General features: G+C 38.7%; 1 protein-coding gene across 1 annotated transcript; it reads left to right on the forward strand.

Annotated features, from left to right (window-relative positions):
• The first annotated feature begins 314 nt into the window (after positions 1 to 314).
• LOC117988796 (differentially expressed in FDCP 6-like) lies at positions 315 to 16,403 on the forward strand. The gene is made up of 10 exons (XM_034975998.2): positions 315 to 534; positions 10,055 to 10,243; positions 10,513 to 10,653; positions 12,033 to 12,272; positions 13,062 to 13,291; positions 13,724 to 13,913; positions 14,226 to 14,362; positions 14,764 to 14,900; positions 15,285 to 15,409; positions 15,804 to 16,403. The coding sequence occupies exons 1-10, from the start codon at positions 442 to 444 to the stop codon at positions 15,945 to 15,947; spliced, it is 1,626 nt and encodes a 541-aa protein (XP_034831889.1). The 5' UTR covers positions 315 to 441; the 3' UTR covers positions 15,948 to 16,403.
• The last annotated feature ends 47 nt before the right edge of the window (positions 16,404 to 16,450 follow it).

A 16,450-nucleotide genomic window follows, 5' to 3' on the forward strand; every position in this document is an offset into this window, starting at 1 on the left:
ACTGATTCCTACTTAGCAAACAATTTTTGCCTACCAATCTAGAAAGTTAATTAAATTCAATGGAATGTATGACATCTTATAAACCACTTTAATAGTTTAAATTAAGTAACTGGATCTCGTGTATTAATAAATGAATTATAACTCGGAGACTTCTAGGATAGGCGTCGTCTGTGTTTAATACTTACTATCATAGTGATAACTGATTACAGACAATAACTAAAAAGAGCATTGACACGTACGAAAAAAACATTACAAAAAAAAGAGACGTATACACACTGTACACGCCTTTATCTCACGTTAGGCTGCACAAGTTCACCCACTTCCTTTCATATCAGCCAGTCAGCTAGTTTGAAAATCGAACGCGTGAGTGACTGACGTGTGTTGTGGCCTTAAAAATACACTTTTTAATATGAACTGAAAAGAGTGGCAAAGGTTTTTAAAATGACAGCCTTACTGAAAAATGTGACGAACTGTATTTGGCACGCATTTGATTCATTGCAAAACAATCAGGTCGTGCACAAGTCCAAACTTAAGGTTTGTTATTAATTTTTAAGTAAAATAATATAACGTACATAGGTATAGGTAGGTACTTTCTATATTATTTCATGGTCGCAAAATGACATAGCCTCGCGAAAATATACCTAGTAGGCTGACATTTATGTTGGTGACTAACGGATTACCTACCTACCACAATAGAGCTTTAGTAGGAGAGCTTAAGTTAGAGTTAAGTATGGGTAGAGTTAAGTCAAAGAAATATATTTCCTTTCAAACTTAATCTATCTACCGTTTTGGTTTTCTTACTATTTATTTCTACTAAAATAAAAAAGCTCGATTATAGGTAGTTTTGTGTATTCATTCTCATTCTTAAAATCCGGAACGAGGAAATTCGCAGAAGAACAAAAGCGACCGACATAGCTCAAAGGATTAGCGCGCTGAAGTGGCAATGGGCAGGCCATGTCTGTCGCAGAACCGATGGCCGATGGGGCAGACGTGTTCTGGAGAGGAGACCACGTACCGGTAAGCGCAGTGTAGGACGACCCCCCGCCCGCTGGACCGATGACCTGAAGAAGGTGGTGGGGAGCGGTTGGATGAGGAAGGCGGAGGACCGTGTTTGGTGGCGCGCTCTTGGAAAGGCCTATGTCCAGCAGTGGACGCAAACAGGCTGATGGATTGGATTGGATTGGATTCTCATTCAAATAACAAACAAGTTATTTTATCATCTTAGATCATTTCCATTTCCATAATATGCTCGCAAAATCATATTATGTAAATAGTTCGTAGATTCTTAGTAGATATCTCTGACTCATCTCAACTCAACCCATCGCCAGCCCACCACTTAGCACGGTTCTTCTCTAAGAATGAGAATGATTTAGGGCATCGTCCACCATGCTGGTCCAGTGCGGATTCTTTGAAAACTTTGTAATGAACTCTCAGGCATGAAGGTTTCTTCACGGTGTTTTCCTTCATCGTTAAAGCAAGTGATATTTCATTGCTTAGAGCACAAAATTACTTAAAGTTGGTGTGTAAGGTAAATAAGGTGTGTCAGTTTACCCATGATTGAATCCCAGACGCCCTGAATAGAAGACCGAATGTCTTTGACAGAAAACGAAGTGCTCCTATAAGGGTTCCTTTTTTCCTTTAAAAAACAGTTGTTATCTCAGGTAACTCGTATAAGCTGGGAACAGAAAAAACTCACTAGCGACCCGCCCCAGCTTCGAACGGGTAGATTAATACAATTTTCATAGGGATCTCTAATTTTTTTTTAAATAAAAATATATAGTCTATGTCATTCAGGAATAATGTAGCTTTCTACTGGTGAAAGAATTTTCAAAATCAGTTCAGTAGTTCCAGAGATTACTTCCTGCAAACATACTTACAAAATTTACCTCTTTATAATATTAAGTATAGATATTTTCTTATATTATATTCTTGAGTTAACCGGAAAATATTTGGTATGTAAACAAGCCCCGTCAAGCGTCATACCAGAAAGCGCAATCTACACCATTGTTTGATGTTTCAGCCATTGTTCAAACAGTGACTCAGGCCTTTTTCTAGCCATTTGTTAGACGAGCATTTGACGCTTATTCAGCGTAATTGGCTCACGTTATTTCATTCTAATTTCTATCAGTTTTTTCATTCCCCTGAACCGGATAGCGAATTGTTAGTCTTAGAGCCTCTATATAGGTGTGACTACCGTTTATTGCCTGTCGTACTACCAATCCTAAGTACCTACTACCAGTAGTAATTCGGGTAATTTGATTACCTTTGCTACTACTGCAGTTGTGAGGTCGGTCTTTTATAGGAGAGTGTGCTCAGGAACTTTTCGATCTTGTCCCCCCTTCACCATTTTACCACCGAACAGCAAGACGTCGGGCGAGTTTCCATCTACACGCACGAAACGTTTTGCGTCATCATTCCTCATACCTACGCGGGGCTAAGGTTTGGAATACTCTTCCACGATTATGTGTTTCCTACCAATTACAACCCAATCTTTAAAACAAGAGTGAATAGGCATCATCACTTTCCATCAGGTGTGATTGTAGTCAAGTGTTTGCCTATAATGAATATAAAAAAGTTGTAAAACGGAAAAATAAATAAAAAAAATGATAATATCAAAGGATTCTGGATACATGCGAAAAACGTGGAAATCTCTACAAGAGACCTATTTCCAGCTGTGGGATAGAGGTCAGACTTACTGCAGTGGGTGTAAAGATCACTTCTTCCGATAAAATTATATCTCTCCCCTCAAGCAGTTATCTTTCATACAAAAAAAATTACAATCGCTTGAGAGTAATTCAGATCTTTTTCAGACGGAAGTAGGTACTTAATGCGAACATTACCTACCTACCTAATTCCTTCTGTATTTGAAATGGCCACCAAACAGAACAGATGTTTTTAAATAGGATATATACCTATCCGTTACGAATAAGGACCCATAGGTGTTCTCTGAATATAACTATCTAGATAGCTACAAGTAAATTCGTGAGACCACTTTATAGATAGGTACTGTTTAGTTTTTCTCATATTTTCCAGCTTGCTGGATTTCCCAAAATCCTTACAGTAGTAAAAATCATCAAAAGGATCCCTTAGGAATAGTCATAAAATCCATACTAATCCGTACTTCCATACTAATACATATTATAAATGTGAAAGTGTAGCTGTCTGTCTGTCATTCTGTCTGCTAGCTTTTCACGGCACATCCGTTTAACCGATTTTGACTTCATTTGCTACATAGATAGATATCGCGGGGATGGACTGCTAACAAAGGCCACTTTTAATCCCGGAAAACCAAAGGATTTTCTCGGGATTCTGAAAAACCAAAATCCATACGGAGAAGTCGCGGGCGTCTTGTATACCTACATCGCAGTAAAGTCACAACCTTTACAAGCAGTCACTCATCATCATCCTCATGATAAACCCATTGCCTGCTCACTACAGAGCACGGGTCTCCTCTCAGAGTGAGAAGGGTTTTGGCCATAGTCTACCACGCTGGCCATGTGCGGATTGGTAGACTTCAAACACCTTTGAGAACATTATGGATAACTCTCAGGCATGCAGGTTTCCTCACGATGTTTTCCTTGATATTTAATTACTACTGAATAAAAACTTCCTAAAATTTCTAGTAGGTAGGTACTTAGGTGAGGGGTGCTTCCGCCTTGCTATGACCTTCTTAGGCGCCCGACTGGCGGAATACACGACGCAGATAATGTGCAATTTTATGCCTTGCATTGATACTTTTATATTGAACCTCTTTGTTAATAAAATCGGGTTTATTTCGTTTTTAGAGGGTGTCTCGCCCTAGATATCAACCCCCGGTCATCATCATCTAATGGTGCTTGCTAATAAATGAGTTAAGACCATAATTTATTATTGGAATCCCTAACAAAGGCTCTTAAAATATTTCAGACTTACGCACCAGTTTATTTGTCATCAGTATCACTCATCAATAATAACAATGAAATTAAATTTGTCATTACAATTCGATTAAAAACCTATTATCGAAGTGTTTAATCTACGCACAAATACCTAATTTGTAATGTAAACTCAACCAATCATTTCTTATCTTTTCTATTTTAGGTAGGTAAGCCTAGATCGTAAAACTGTGCCTTTAGTCATATTATGTAGCACTTGGCAGTTCAAATTTTCAGCTTGATATAATAAAACAATCATGATTCGGTAGGTGCTGTAACACACGCCCTGTTCTTGGCACTTTGGGACCCCAACGCCTATCGGTTTTCGAGCTATGTGTCCTGCCCATTGCCACGTCTTCAGCTTTACAACCCGTTGAACTATAGAGGTTCTCCTACGGATCTTCTCGTTTCTGATTTGATCACGTAGAGAGACTCTTAGCATAGCTTTCCATCGCCCGCTGAGTGTCTCGACTGAGCTGTGTTATGAGGCCCATAGTAAGCGACCACTGAGTTTATCTGTGTATTGGTGTAAGCGACCATATTATTGTCTTGGGTCCAATGGGCACTGAGGAGTTTTAGGATGAAAGAGATACTTACTCTTTGTACCTACTTTTTGCCGGCGACAATATTTTCATAGGTCAACAGGTCAAGGAAAACAGCTGATGACGTCACTGTCCAGTTAATAACAAGAGCCCAACCTCCCAAATCACCTCTGTCCCAAACGGTCGAGTCTATAATCTTGACGTTTATTACTAGGTAGCTTTTACACGTGGTTTGGCTCGCTTTGTTTGAACGATCTCTAGGTATTTTTACGTCACTGTGTCGATGCAAAATCCGCTGTGTGATTTTTTCAGATTATTAGAGGTTTTTGATGCCATTTTGTCAGTTTTAAAAGGCGCGTGTGCATGCAAAAACCAGTTCTTTAGCTAGTATACTAGTTCAAGAGATATTATTTTTAGGCTAAAAGAAAAGCAATAAATTAATGTATAAAAAAATTAGTAATAAGTCCTACAGTCCTGAAAAATTGTGATTTTTCACATATCGGAATTTGCATACGCATAGCGACCTATATGTATCCTGGTTTGGACTTGGTTTACCTACCTATTCTATAAGGTTGATCACAATTTTCATGCTATCAGTATTTACTCTGCGTCACTGTAAAGCGACATATGTTTTAAAAATAGACTCTCATTTTCATTTTCATCATACATTATTAAAAAAAGTTAACTTCACTTACAAGTTTAATTATTAAGTGCATTTAAAAGACAAAACCAAAAGAGATAATGGTTCTGACTCAATGAGTTCACGCCATATTCACGCCCAGTACGCTAATTGAATTTTTTTGACATCCGGTTTGTTGTAATGAATAGACCTTCTGGCAACTGGCCCAAATACCCGTACTATCTTGTTAATTGGGCTGAATTATGCCCAATCATCAAGGAGGCATTGTTGGAACTTTAGAAGCTACTCAAACAGCCTTCTTATTAACACTGGAATTATCACATTGCGATCATCAGTGGAATTTTGTCCAAAATTCCAGTGCTTGAAAGTTGAACTAATAATACTGTGCTTGAAGACCAAAGTATTTGAACAGTGCGTGTTACCATAGATGACAATATGGATCCAAGACATGGTCGACTCTCTAACTATTAACCTCATAAGAAAGCTCAAAGTACGTTAGTATACTACCTATTATAATATATTCTGTGCTCAAAGTTACTCAGCGGGCGATGCAGAGAGCTATGCTTGGAATTTCTCTAAGTGATAAAATCAGAAATGTAAGAGCTCTAGGTTCAATCCTGGGCACGTATCTCTAGCCTTTCAGAGTCATAGCGTTTTAAACAGTTAAATATGGTGAAGGAAAACATCGTAAGGTCTAAGAAAACATGCATGCCCGAGAGTTCTACATAATGTTTTCAAAGAGGTGTTCAAAGGGCTGAATTCGTTGTCATTTCGATCTGTAGTTTAGGCAGGTAGGCCGAAACGACGACCGCGACGTCCCAACTCCTCACCACTATAGGCTACCACAGGTTACCTACTTTATCTAGTGTTTGCGTCCACGTGAAATAACTACACGGACTTTAATATGTTTTATAATATTATGGCCTGGACTGGACGCATCTTCTTCTTATAACTAGCTCTACTAAGTAAGTCCCGTCATACGAAGACATGTATAAAATACGGAAAATTTTAGACCTGGATTTATTTTATAAATTAAAATATTTATAAAATACGTTCACCTAAATTTAAAATCCGCAATTTTCTTATAAAGATCTAAAGTAGATACAGCTAACTGTTATGTAGTAAACCAATTAAATATTTATGTCCTTAGATGGCACCTGGAATAGACTGTCTTACTAAGTATAACCACGTATTGGTAGGTAGGTAGGTACCTAGACACGTTTTCTGCATAATCTTGACGCCTGTATGTAAATTATTTTCAACCGTTTACATTAAACAGCCATTAAATAACTTGACATCCGGTGCTGTACTTGAAAAACAATCAGAATGTTTTAAGTTCGCACTTTGCCTTGAATTTTCCGAGAATGATTTTTTCTAGATATTTCTTCCGGACGCGTTGCTGAAACTTTATAACTTAATAATAACTTAATAAAAATAACAGTTTTAGAGCGGCGCAACTCTCTTATTGAGAGTTACATTTTTGTTCCGTTTGCCGTGGAGACCCTGGGGCCATGGAGTCTTAGTGCTAAAAAAGTTACGAGGCATTTCACCGGGATTAATAGCCTCATCTGGTGACTGAGGGGCCGGCTCATTTTTTGGCTGTCCAGCGCGGAAATGCAGCTAGTATTCTTGGCACAATTCCACGCGGGCATGATTTGTATAGTAATTAGATAAGGCTAGCTTTAAGTTTTATTGTATTATTTTAAGTTTTATTTGTAATAATCTCTATATCTTTTTAATATTAGCTTTTAACCGTGACTTCGTCGGTGTAAAACACAGCTACCGGATTTACGGTTTTTTTTTTAAATTTCCTCCTCTATTTGCCTGTTCTTACGCACAATGAGCCATGATAGGACCTGGTCATTCTGTTTTAGAACATTGTGAAGAAGGCTCAGACACGCGGGTTTTATCACGATGTGTTCCTTCACCATTAAAACAAGCGATATTACTTATTTTAATTGCCGCACACATAACTCCGAAAAGTTAGAAGTGCGTGCATGGAATCGAACCCCTGACCCACGAGGAGACCGACTAGACTACCATCGCTTAAAGTTACCATAATATTATTATATTATATTATGTTCAACTTCACAACGCATAAAAATCCTAAATGCGCTGAGCTGAGGGCAAGGCAAGGAAATTACCCCTAAGTCTAACGAACTCGGAGGTTTTAAAGGCGACAGTAAACAACCTATTAGCCGCACCTAGCCCCGCCTAGGTTTCTAATATACAAACAATTATACTTTAGTCCGCGACTATCACTGAGGAATTTTGGACGAAAAGACATCTCGAAGCTTCCCAAACGCTGCCCAGTACTCAGTCGAGTAAAACTCGGCGGCACCTAAAGAGGTACCTCTTTCTCAAAATTGGACCTACAAAGGGAATTTGCAATTGCATCCTTAAGACCGACATAACAATATACAATATATTTTTATTTTAAAAGCGACCAAAGAGTTAGGCGGAAAATTAAATTATCAGAGATAGTGAGAGAAAATTGGTCTAAGGAACCATTTCCTCAATTTTATGAAACGTTTATAGAATAAAAGTTTAAAATAATTGAAGAACAATGCAAGAAACAAATAAATACACTTTCGTATTTAAGATACTTAATTTATGAAGTAAGTACATAGGATTTGGAATTTTGTGGTTTAGTTAAACCTAATATAATAAACACCACATCTAATGATAAAATGTACTTTGTCTCAACCATACTTAGACAGTAGAGCCCCTTTGACGTAACAACACGATCGCATGACGCGTGTTACATACCTAATCATCTGCAAACCTGTGGTGTTATGGACTAAGAGCCAGCGCGTGCCAGACCTTCGTTATTTTATAAAAGCTGAAAATTTCTCTGCGTATTGTCCCCAACACTGGGAGGAACGTTTGTTTGGATCATGGTGGCTTTGGGAGATAACAGGAATAAAGATGTTAAAAAATCTTACGTCAAAGAATACATTTTTTATCTTCTTCAGAATAGTATTAGAATTCACGTCATGCATTATCAGACACTCAGTATCATGGCAACCCCCTGCCAGACACCCTTATGTTTAAAAGTTTAAGAGTGTCTGGCAAGGGGTTGCCACGACACTATGTGTCTGGCACTTTTGAGAACATTATGGAGAACTCTCAGGGCGCAGGGGTGCAGGTTTCCTCACGACGTTTTCCTTCACCGTTAAAGCAAGTGATATTTAATTGCTTAAAACGCACATAACTCCGAAAAGTTAGAGGTGCGTGTCTGGGATCGAATTCCCGACCTCCCGAGGCGGACGTCTTAACCACTAGGCTATCATGGTTTAGCGTTTAGTACTTTAATATCTAAATGCAAGTGCATCATAGTTATCATCGAATGAGTCACAAATCATGTGGCGAAACAAAACTACTCAGAATCCATATTATTCTGTTCGCGCCCTATAAATATCCGTTAGACTGCGTCATATTGAGAGGTCGAATCATGAATGCCTTGAAAGTTAAGATATTAAGTATATTATTTTTACCTTTTGTGATATTTTTCTCGTGGCTGGGTATATATCACATCAGTGTTTGTTGTGATTAAGTTAGCACCATATAACGCCACGAGTCGAACGACTGTCATGAATAGAAACTAGAAATCTAGTTTTAAATCATCAACGCCCAGCTTAAATCCTTTGACCTAGAAAGTTGAAATTTTGCACAGAGATTCATTTTTAGGGTTCCGTACCTCAAAAGGAAAAAGGAACCCTTATAGGATCACTTCGTTGACTGTATGTCGTGTCTGTCAAGAAACCTATAGGGTACTTTCCGTTGACCTAAGAATCATGAAATTTAGCAGATATAGGCCGTAGGTCTTATTTTATAAAATAACTATTATGCATAATAGTTTTTTATTTATCGTGCAAAATGTCGAACAAAATACCCGTGTACGGAACCCTCGGAGCGCGAGTCTTGGTCGGTTTTTCATATATTGGTAATATATTACTATGGATTATTATATTTCCTTGTATGTTTGAATACTTAAAGATGAGCTGACGAGTCTGTAACATGATAGGTACCTTTATGATGCGCCTGTTTTTATTTAGGAATGTAATCCAGAGCAAATTATAGGCTATTAGACTATTTACTATTAGATATTAGGTAGGTACTACTTCCAAATAAATGCCGATTAGTAAGCCGTGTCCGTGCCCATAATGTTCTTAGGTGTTTGAATATCCCCAGTTCATGATTTCGATCAAAACGGTATAATTACAGTAATGTATCAGCAGTTTTCATTCAGTTTTTTTGCTTCGCCTGTAAAATTTTATTTTAGCAATTAAACAGTTTATTCGCCAACTCCTCTAGCCTCTAATAGCCTGAGTATAGCTTTCTGCGTCTTTTGCAGTGGACGACAGTATTTAAGCTGTCAACCGGCGTTGTTAGCTTACGACTCATTAGCTTAAATGGCTTGTAGTCCTTTTGTTTGCTGTCATGTATTGTGGCGCATCGCCCGTATCCTGGTGTAAGAAAACTAACTGACGCATACTCTCGAACAACAACGTCTCATTAGAGGTACAGTTATATGATACTAACTGATGCCCGAGGCTTCATTCGCGTGGATTTAGATTTTCAAAAATCCCGTAGGACCTCTTTGATTTTCTGAGATAAAAGTAACCTACGAGTATGTCACTCTCTAGGTTCTACAACTATTATTATTCATGTAAAAAATCAGATCAATACGTTGCTCGTTGCGTAGTGATTATAATATACTCTTTGGTTGCGGCATGATTGAAGGGCAAACCAACAAACAAACACACTTTCGCATTTATAATAGACCGTATAATATTATGTTGAACAGATTTCTTGTTTTCCTAGGTAGTCTTTTTATGTAAATATTAGATGATGCCCGCGACTTCGTCTGCGTGAATTTGGATTTTTTTTAATCCCGTGGGAACGTTTTCATTTTAGTTTAGGTACCTACCTACGATAGTAATTATTTTTATCTCCAGGTGTTAACAGCCAACATCGGCACTCTGCTGGACCTATACGGCGTGGAGAAGGGCCTGGACCACTACCGCTCTTCCCAAGAGCTGACCTTCGACGAATTCCGCTACTACCTGCAGCACGAGGTGTTCAGCGCGCTGCCCAAAACCCTGAACCTGCCGGTTGCGAGAGAGTACGAGAAGAAGATCAGTGAGGTATTTTCCCTTATCTACCTATCGTCACTACGCAATCTACTCATGCAAAATCCGCTTTTTTTTTTTTTTAAAGAATATTAGCCATGTTAAATGACTAATATTCCCCATTTCTCTCCAACTAAGCGTCAGGCTTGTGCTAGGAGTAGGTACGACAATTGTGCAACGGACGGGGTTTGAACCGTCGGTCGACCTTTCGGTTTTTTACCGGTTGAGCTATTGAGGCTCTGATTTAAATGATTTGACTTTGAATTTGATATAAAATGTTCCAGGTTTGCTGGTTTGTGTGTAAAAAGAATCTGCTTCTGAGAGACAAGCCGATCTTCAGCGACGACTCTGTGTTCAAGTTGTTCCGAATATTCTGCCTACTCGCCGACCTGGTGCAAGACGCTGACGACACTAACCATTATATGGTAAGAAAATCTCTATCTAAATAAAAGGTAAAGCTGACTGACTGACTGACTGATCTAAGACCGCGGAACAGCTCCAACGGATCGAGCTCAGACGGATCGGGTTGAAATTCGGCATGCAGATAGCTATGACGTAAATATCCGCAAAGAAAGTATTTTTTATTATTGAACCCCTAAGGGGATAGAATAGGGGTCTGAAATGTGCGTAGTCCACGCGGACGAAGTCGCGAACATAACAAACAACAAAAGCTAGTCATAAATAATTTGAGGATGTAGTTTGTCTGGTAGGAGGCTTTGGCTGTGGCTATAGTTATCACTCTACCGTCAAAACCCAAGCACCCTGAAATACTTATATGGCGTTTTCTGGTCAACAAAACCGGCCAAGTGCGAGTCAGGCTCGCGCACCGAGGGTTCCGTAGTGCAGTCGTATTTTTTCGACATTTTGCACGATAAATCAAAAACTATGATTCATAAAAATAAATAAAAATCTGTTTTAGAATCTACAGGTACAGGTCCCTTTCATATGATACCCCACTTGATATAGTTACCTTACTTTGATAATTGAAAATACTAATTATTAGTTCATGACCACAATAAAAAAAATTTTTGTGTGATGTGACCACAAATTCACAGTTTTCAGATTTTCCCCCTAAAGCCAGCTAGAAGACCCACCTACCTGCCAAATTTCATGATTCTAGGTCAACGGGAAGTACCCTGTAGGTTTCTTGACAGACAGACAGACAGACAGGGTATGGGTTTGATGAAAACTGCTATTTTCATGCTGGCAGGACACTGCCAAACCTATTAGAGCGAGAGATACGATTAACAAAAACAAAGACGTTTTTGACGCGATATTTTTTCCATGGCCCATGTGTAAACCAGATGCGAACACACGAGAACAAGACGTATCAGTCTAAACGGTCATTGTCCTGTAATAATTTATTTCAGAACTTTAATCTTAATAAGTAGGTACTAAGTATGTACCTAAAGATTTTCCTAAGGTTGATTGCTCCACTAAACTTTCCATTGCCTAAAGGTAAGACCTCTGGGGCTACAAACTTAATATTTTGCATGTAGGTTATCTGTGTACGGTACATCGACCTTTAAAAGGAGATAGTAGATTTGTAGAGCATTGTCTCTGTCGTTGAGACCAACAAAACGTTATATAGGTATTAGTGACACAGACAACGCTCTACAAAGCCGAAATGTCATTCTAATGGCCGATGTACATTACTTTCTGTCGCGTACTGTAATTTAGTCCCGCCCCCACTATAAAAGGATTTTTCCGAGCGAAGTCGGTGCAGGGCAGCTGTTGGTAATATCACCAGAAAGCCCCCTGATATTTGTAGTTCAGTGTTTTTGAGTATGAACTTTACTTCCAGGTCGTACTCCAGCCATCAGAGGCAGGATTAGTCGCAGAGCAACTGGTCCTCTGTCTGGGTCTCCGCTGGGACACCGCTGACTGGGAAGCGTTGGGCTCCTCAATCGGACACTTCAAGTGGGCAGCATTTCTTGCAGTGCTCGAGGCTAAGTACTGTGGTGACCAGCAATTACACACTGAAGCATTGATAGAAGCCGTGGATGAACTATACGATGTTTTCATTGAGGATATTATTAAAAAGGTATGCAAGTTTAGTTCCCCACTTTAGTTTTACGCACTGCATCCGATCCGAATCCGTGAAAATACGTTCCTTTTTGTTTTGTATGGGAACTTATGACATAATATTATTATGTCGTAGATAATCGCTAGTAATCTCGATTCTCGACTGATAGAACTCGGATGACGGAAGTGCAGTGCGTAATCGCCGTAAAGCGGCATTCGTAAAAACAGCAAACTATCGAATGAATTGGCAAGGTGGAAACCATCAATATAGTCTGAAACATGGCAAAGTTCGTCAGAGGAATTAAAAGGTCTCATCATCATCCACTGATATTGCTTATTAGCGACTGCTCAACGACTCGATAGGCTCAGTTAGGTACATTCGATGGTAATATCTTAAAGAATCTTGCAGAGACGCCGCAACTCCGTGCGCGTAGGTACGGCAACTTCCATATAAATTACAGATTCTGTCCACTGAGTTGCCGGGCAACTATCAACCGTCCGTAATGGCTCTTATAGTTTCTTGTAGTTTGTCAACTGTACTAGGGGAAGGATAGCGCCGTGTTCTCTACCAGGGCAGGAAGAAATCAAAGGAAGCGAACACTAATAAATATAATTATAATTCTACACAATTCAAATTATTATTTCGAATCGAAGCTACAATCTGGTACGGTGGTCTTAGGGCAACTGGCGAGTCGCGCCACACCTCGCACGACGTAGCCTCAAAATGCTGACTTGTCAGTGCCCGCTACAATACCCAAGTTGTCTAACATGAAATAAACATATTTCATTTCACTTTATCTTCTTTCAGGGATATCTCTTCAAGCGCGGCTACCTACTGCCAACCATGCGAGAGTATTGGTGTGTTCTTCAACCGTGCGCCCTAACTTATTACAAGAGCTCCTCGCAAAAGGAACAATGTGGACGGATTACTATAGACGAATACTGTTCTGTAGAAGCAGCACCAGGCGAGGGTAAAATACAACGGTTCCAAGTTATTACCCCTGAAAGGACCTTCGAGTTTGGGACTCAAGACCACAAGTAAGTACAAGTCTTTATTGGCATTTTCATAGTTATTTATGGGGGAATGAAAAAATAAAAATACTTAGTATTAAGAAAAATAAGACTGATTTAACCGAAATATGGCATGAATGATGGACGATCGCAAAGAAAATACGGAACCCTAGAAACAGAAATATAGTAATAGATCAAGTTAGGCAGAAAGTACGATTTTACTGACTGCACAAATTATTCCAGTTAATCGTAGATAGGTATATGCAGGAAGTTCAAATTGTATACCAAAGTCAGTCAGTAAAAATTGTATAGCAAAACGGGCAATGGAACCCCATACGTTCCCAGTCTCTCCAATCACACTAACGTTTTCAGAAACTTGAATTTGTATCCAGGATTCTATCGCCACAGACTATGGAGTTCAAACCAGAACTTAGTCTATAATAAAAGGTCTTCTATCAGGAGTCGTCTCCAATGGCTGTCAGCCCTACGTCAAGCAGCAGCAGTATCAGGCGGTGCGGAAGGCTACCAAAGAAGAGCGCGAGCCGGCAGACGAGGCGCAGGGGCTAGGCGAGAACAAGAAGTTAGGGACGCACGTGCGAGGCTGCAACATGAAGTACGAGCCAGACTTGCGGCTGAGGCGCAAGCTCAGGTACATCCCTTTCAAATCGATTTGCTTCCTCGTTTCTATTTTCGATATAGAATTTCCTTCCAGACAATTTTCTCTCCAGTTTTACTAGGTACATTTATTAAGCGCATTTTAACCAAGGTCCTTGCTTCGTTGATTGCTTATGATTCTAGTAAAGCACAAGCATATCTTGCATAATTTTTTGGAGAATGACGTGCTTTCGAGCTCTTTTGTGCCTAGGTACATGATACGGCCAAGAATCTTGAATGCTCTGCAACTCAGGTTTTTTTTTCAAATATTCATGAAGATAAATTTTACACCCATATATATTTTCAGGAATTAGCAGAACTAGCACAACAAGATAACAAGAAATTAGAAGAGTTGAAAACAGCGCAAACTGAATTAGAAAGATTGCTCCAGGAAGAGACACAAGCGAAACGAGACGAAGAAATTGTGAGAGCACTACAAGCTAGGTATACTAAGTTGAATAATATTAAGTTTTAAAAATATAATATGTAAAATTTTAGTAAGTATAGTATTTTTAGATATTAAATCTAAAAATACAAAATTACATATAAATGTAGTAATAAGAAATACCTACTTATTGTGTAGAAAATAAATAGCATAAGGTTATGAAAAAGATATTTTGTTTTTTGAAATAGTATAACCACCTAAGAATTTGTTGCTGGTCGTTCCTTTTTTAGAACAGATCCATCAGTAAGAAATCGGAACAGTAGAACAGTATTCGGAACCAGCAGTTGTTTTCATATTCATAGTCTTGTTGACCCTTGATGACTCATAGAAGTCTGTAGAAGTACAATAAAATCGGGAATAAAGGACACTTTAAAGTAATTTTGGTTATTTGTCATTCCAGAGTATTAGCAGAAGAATGGGAAAGGCGTGAAGAGTTAGAAAGATTGCAAGAAGAACAGAACAAGATGTTAGAAGAAGAAAGACTGAAACGGAAACAATTCGAAATGCTCCAAGCTGAAAAAGAAGCGCAGTTCAGAGGTAAAGAATTCGATTCATCTTTCGTATATCTGCCCTAAAACAGAATTCATCATAACTTTGGACTTCCACAAATATTTGATTCGTCGGTTCATTTTCATTAGCCAATATTTCATAGCCAAGTGGGCTTACCTGGAAGGGATATGCCAGTTTTTATTAAACTCTATCGGTTTCTACTAAGCATTATGCCGAAACGCTAAATGCTTGGCGGCACGTCTTTGCTAGTACGACTGTATATAGGCACGTCCAAAGCACGTCCAAAGATCATATCAGAAGGAATTAAAAAAAAATCCAAATGTGTGCCGAGTATCAAATCCGGGACTCTCTGCTCACTACTGCATCAAAATCTAATAGGTATCTGGTATAATAATCATTTTCTGTTTTTAGAAGCTGAAAGAAGACTGAAAGAGTTAGAAGAGGAGAAACAGAGACTAGACGCAGAGTTACGTGCAGCACAGGAGAAGATCTCAAAGACAGAGCACAATGCGCATGCTCTTCACGTACAGCTTAGAGTAAGTCAGTGTTTTTGTGTGCTGCTAACTTCACTTAACTTCAATAAAGTAACGAAGAAGATGCTTGTTGTGACTGAAATTAGCAGCAGGTGCAATACCGCCTTTAAATGCACATAGGTACTTATAGTAGCTACTGCAATGAAAAAAGTTGTTTAATTAAGAAAAGACAGTGCTTTCTTTATCAGCTAATTGTCTGGTCTATCAATGTAGAAATCAGCTGGGAATTATCAGAGTGCGTAATTTAAGTAAGGAGTAATTCTCAAATGGGAGACAAAAAAAAGTAATTAGTGTAGATTGGATAACTGATTTTTCTATAGCTAAAATGCAAGTTTGGACATATCTTGCCGGTCAACAAATTGAATCAAGTAAAAGATCAGAATTTTATCTATTGCAGGATATGAGTCCAAACCTCCGCAACGGGGAAAGGGCACGCCGAGCCATTTCCTTCGTGCCCACGACCAAGAGTTCTTCCGATACACTGATCGATCTCAGAGCACTTAGGCACTTGAAAACCCTCAACGATGAAGAGAAGCTATGAAATATTACCCACAAATTATCTCAGGCATTTTTCGGGATTAGTTTCAAAATTGGCTTGAATTTAGGTTCTTACAAGAGTGAGACAGCTCGTTGGATAAAGTGCAGGTGGCAGGAGAGCGATACCGATGTTGAATTCCTGGATTTCCAACCAACTCTTAAAAAGGAGGACTACGTCAACTGTAACCCTCCTGTAACTCGCGTCCTACCTTAACCTATGAAATTTTAATGTGCTGTACTCATATTATATCTTCATAGGCACCTAAAGCCCAGAAATACAAAATCAAATTAATGATTTCGTATTTTAATCCACTGAGTAGCGTATTAGATGTAGCTACAAAGTCGCATCTAGAAATTGCCAAAAAACTAGCCCTTTTATCAGTGCAGCAAACCGTAATTTCGGATAGTATTAGAGAAATTGTATTTAAAAAAGTTTTAATAAATGAAAGCAGCTTTTATAAATTGATAAAATTTATTACATTAAATTAAGTTAATAAATAGTACACA

Source organism: Maniola hyperantus, chromosome 15, assembly GCF_902806685.2.
Source record: "Maniola hyperantus chromosome 15, iAphHyp1.2, whole genome shotgun sequence".
NCBI lineage: Eukaryota > Metazoa > Arthropoda > Insecta > Lepidoptera > Nymphalidae > Maniola > Maniola hyperantus.

What these genes read in the sequence shown, in the direction of transcription:
- LOC117988796 (XM_034975998.2), top strand. Translation starts at nt 442, where the DNA reads ATGACAGCCTTACTGAAAAATGTGACGAACTGTATTTGGCACGCATTT. An exon ending in TTGAGGATATTATTAAAAAG is followed by an intron (nt 12,273 to 13,061) that starts GTATGCAAGTTT and finishes ATCTTCTTTCAG; the next exon opens with GGATATCTCTTCAAGCGCGG. An exon ending in CTCTTCACGTACAGCTTAGA is followed by an intron (nt 15,410 to 15,803) that starts GTAAGTCAGTGT and finishes TATCTATTGCAG; the next exon opens with GATATGAGTCCAAACCTCCG.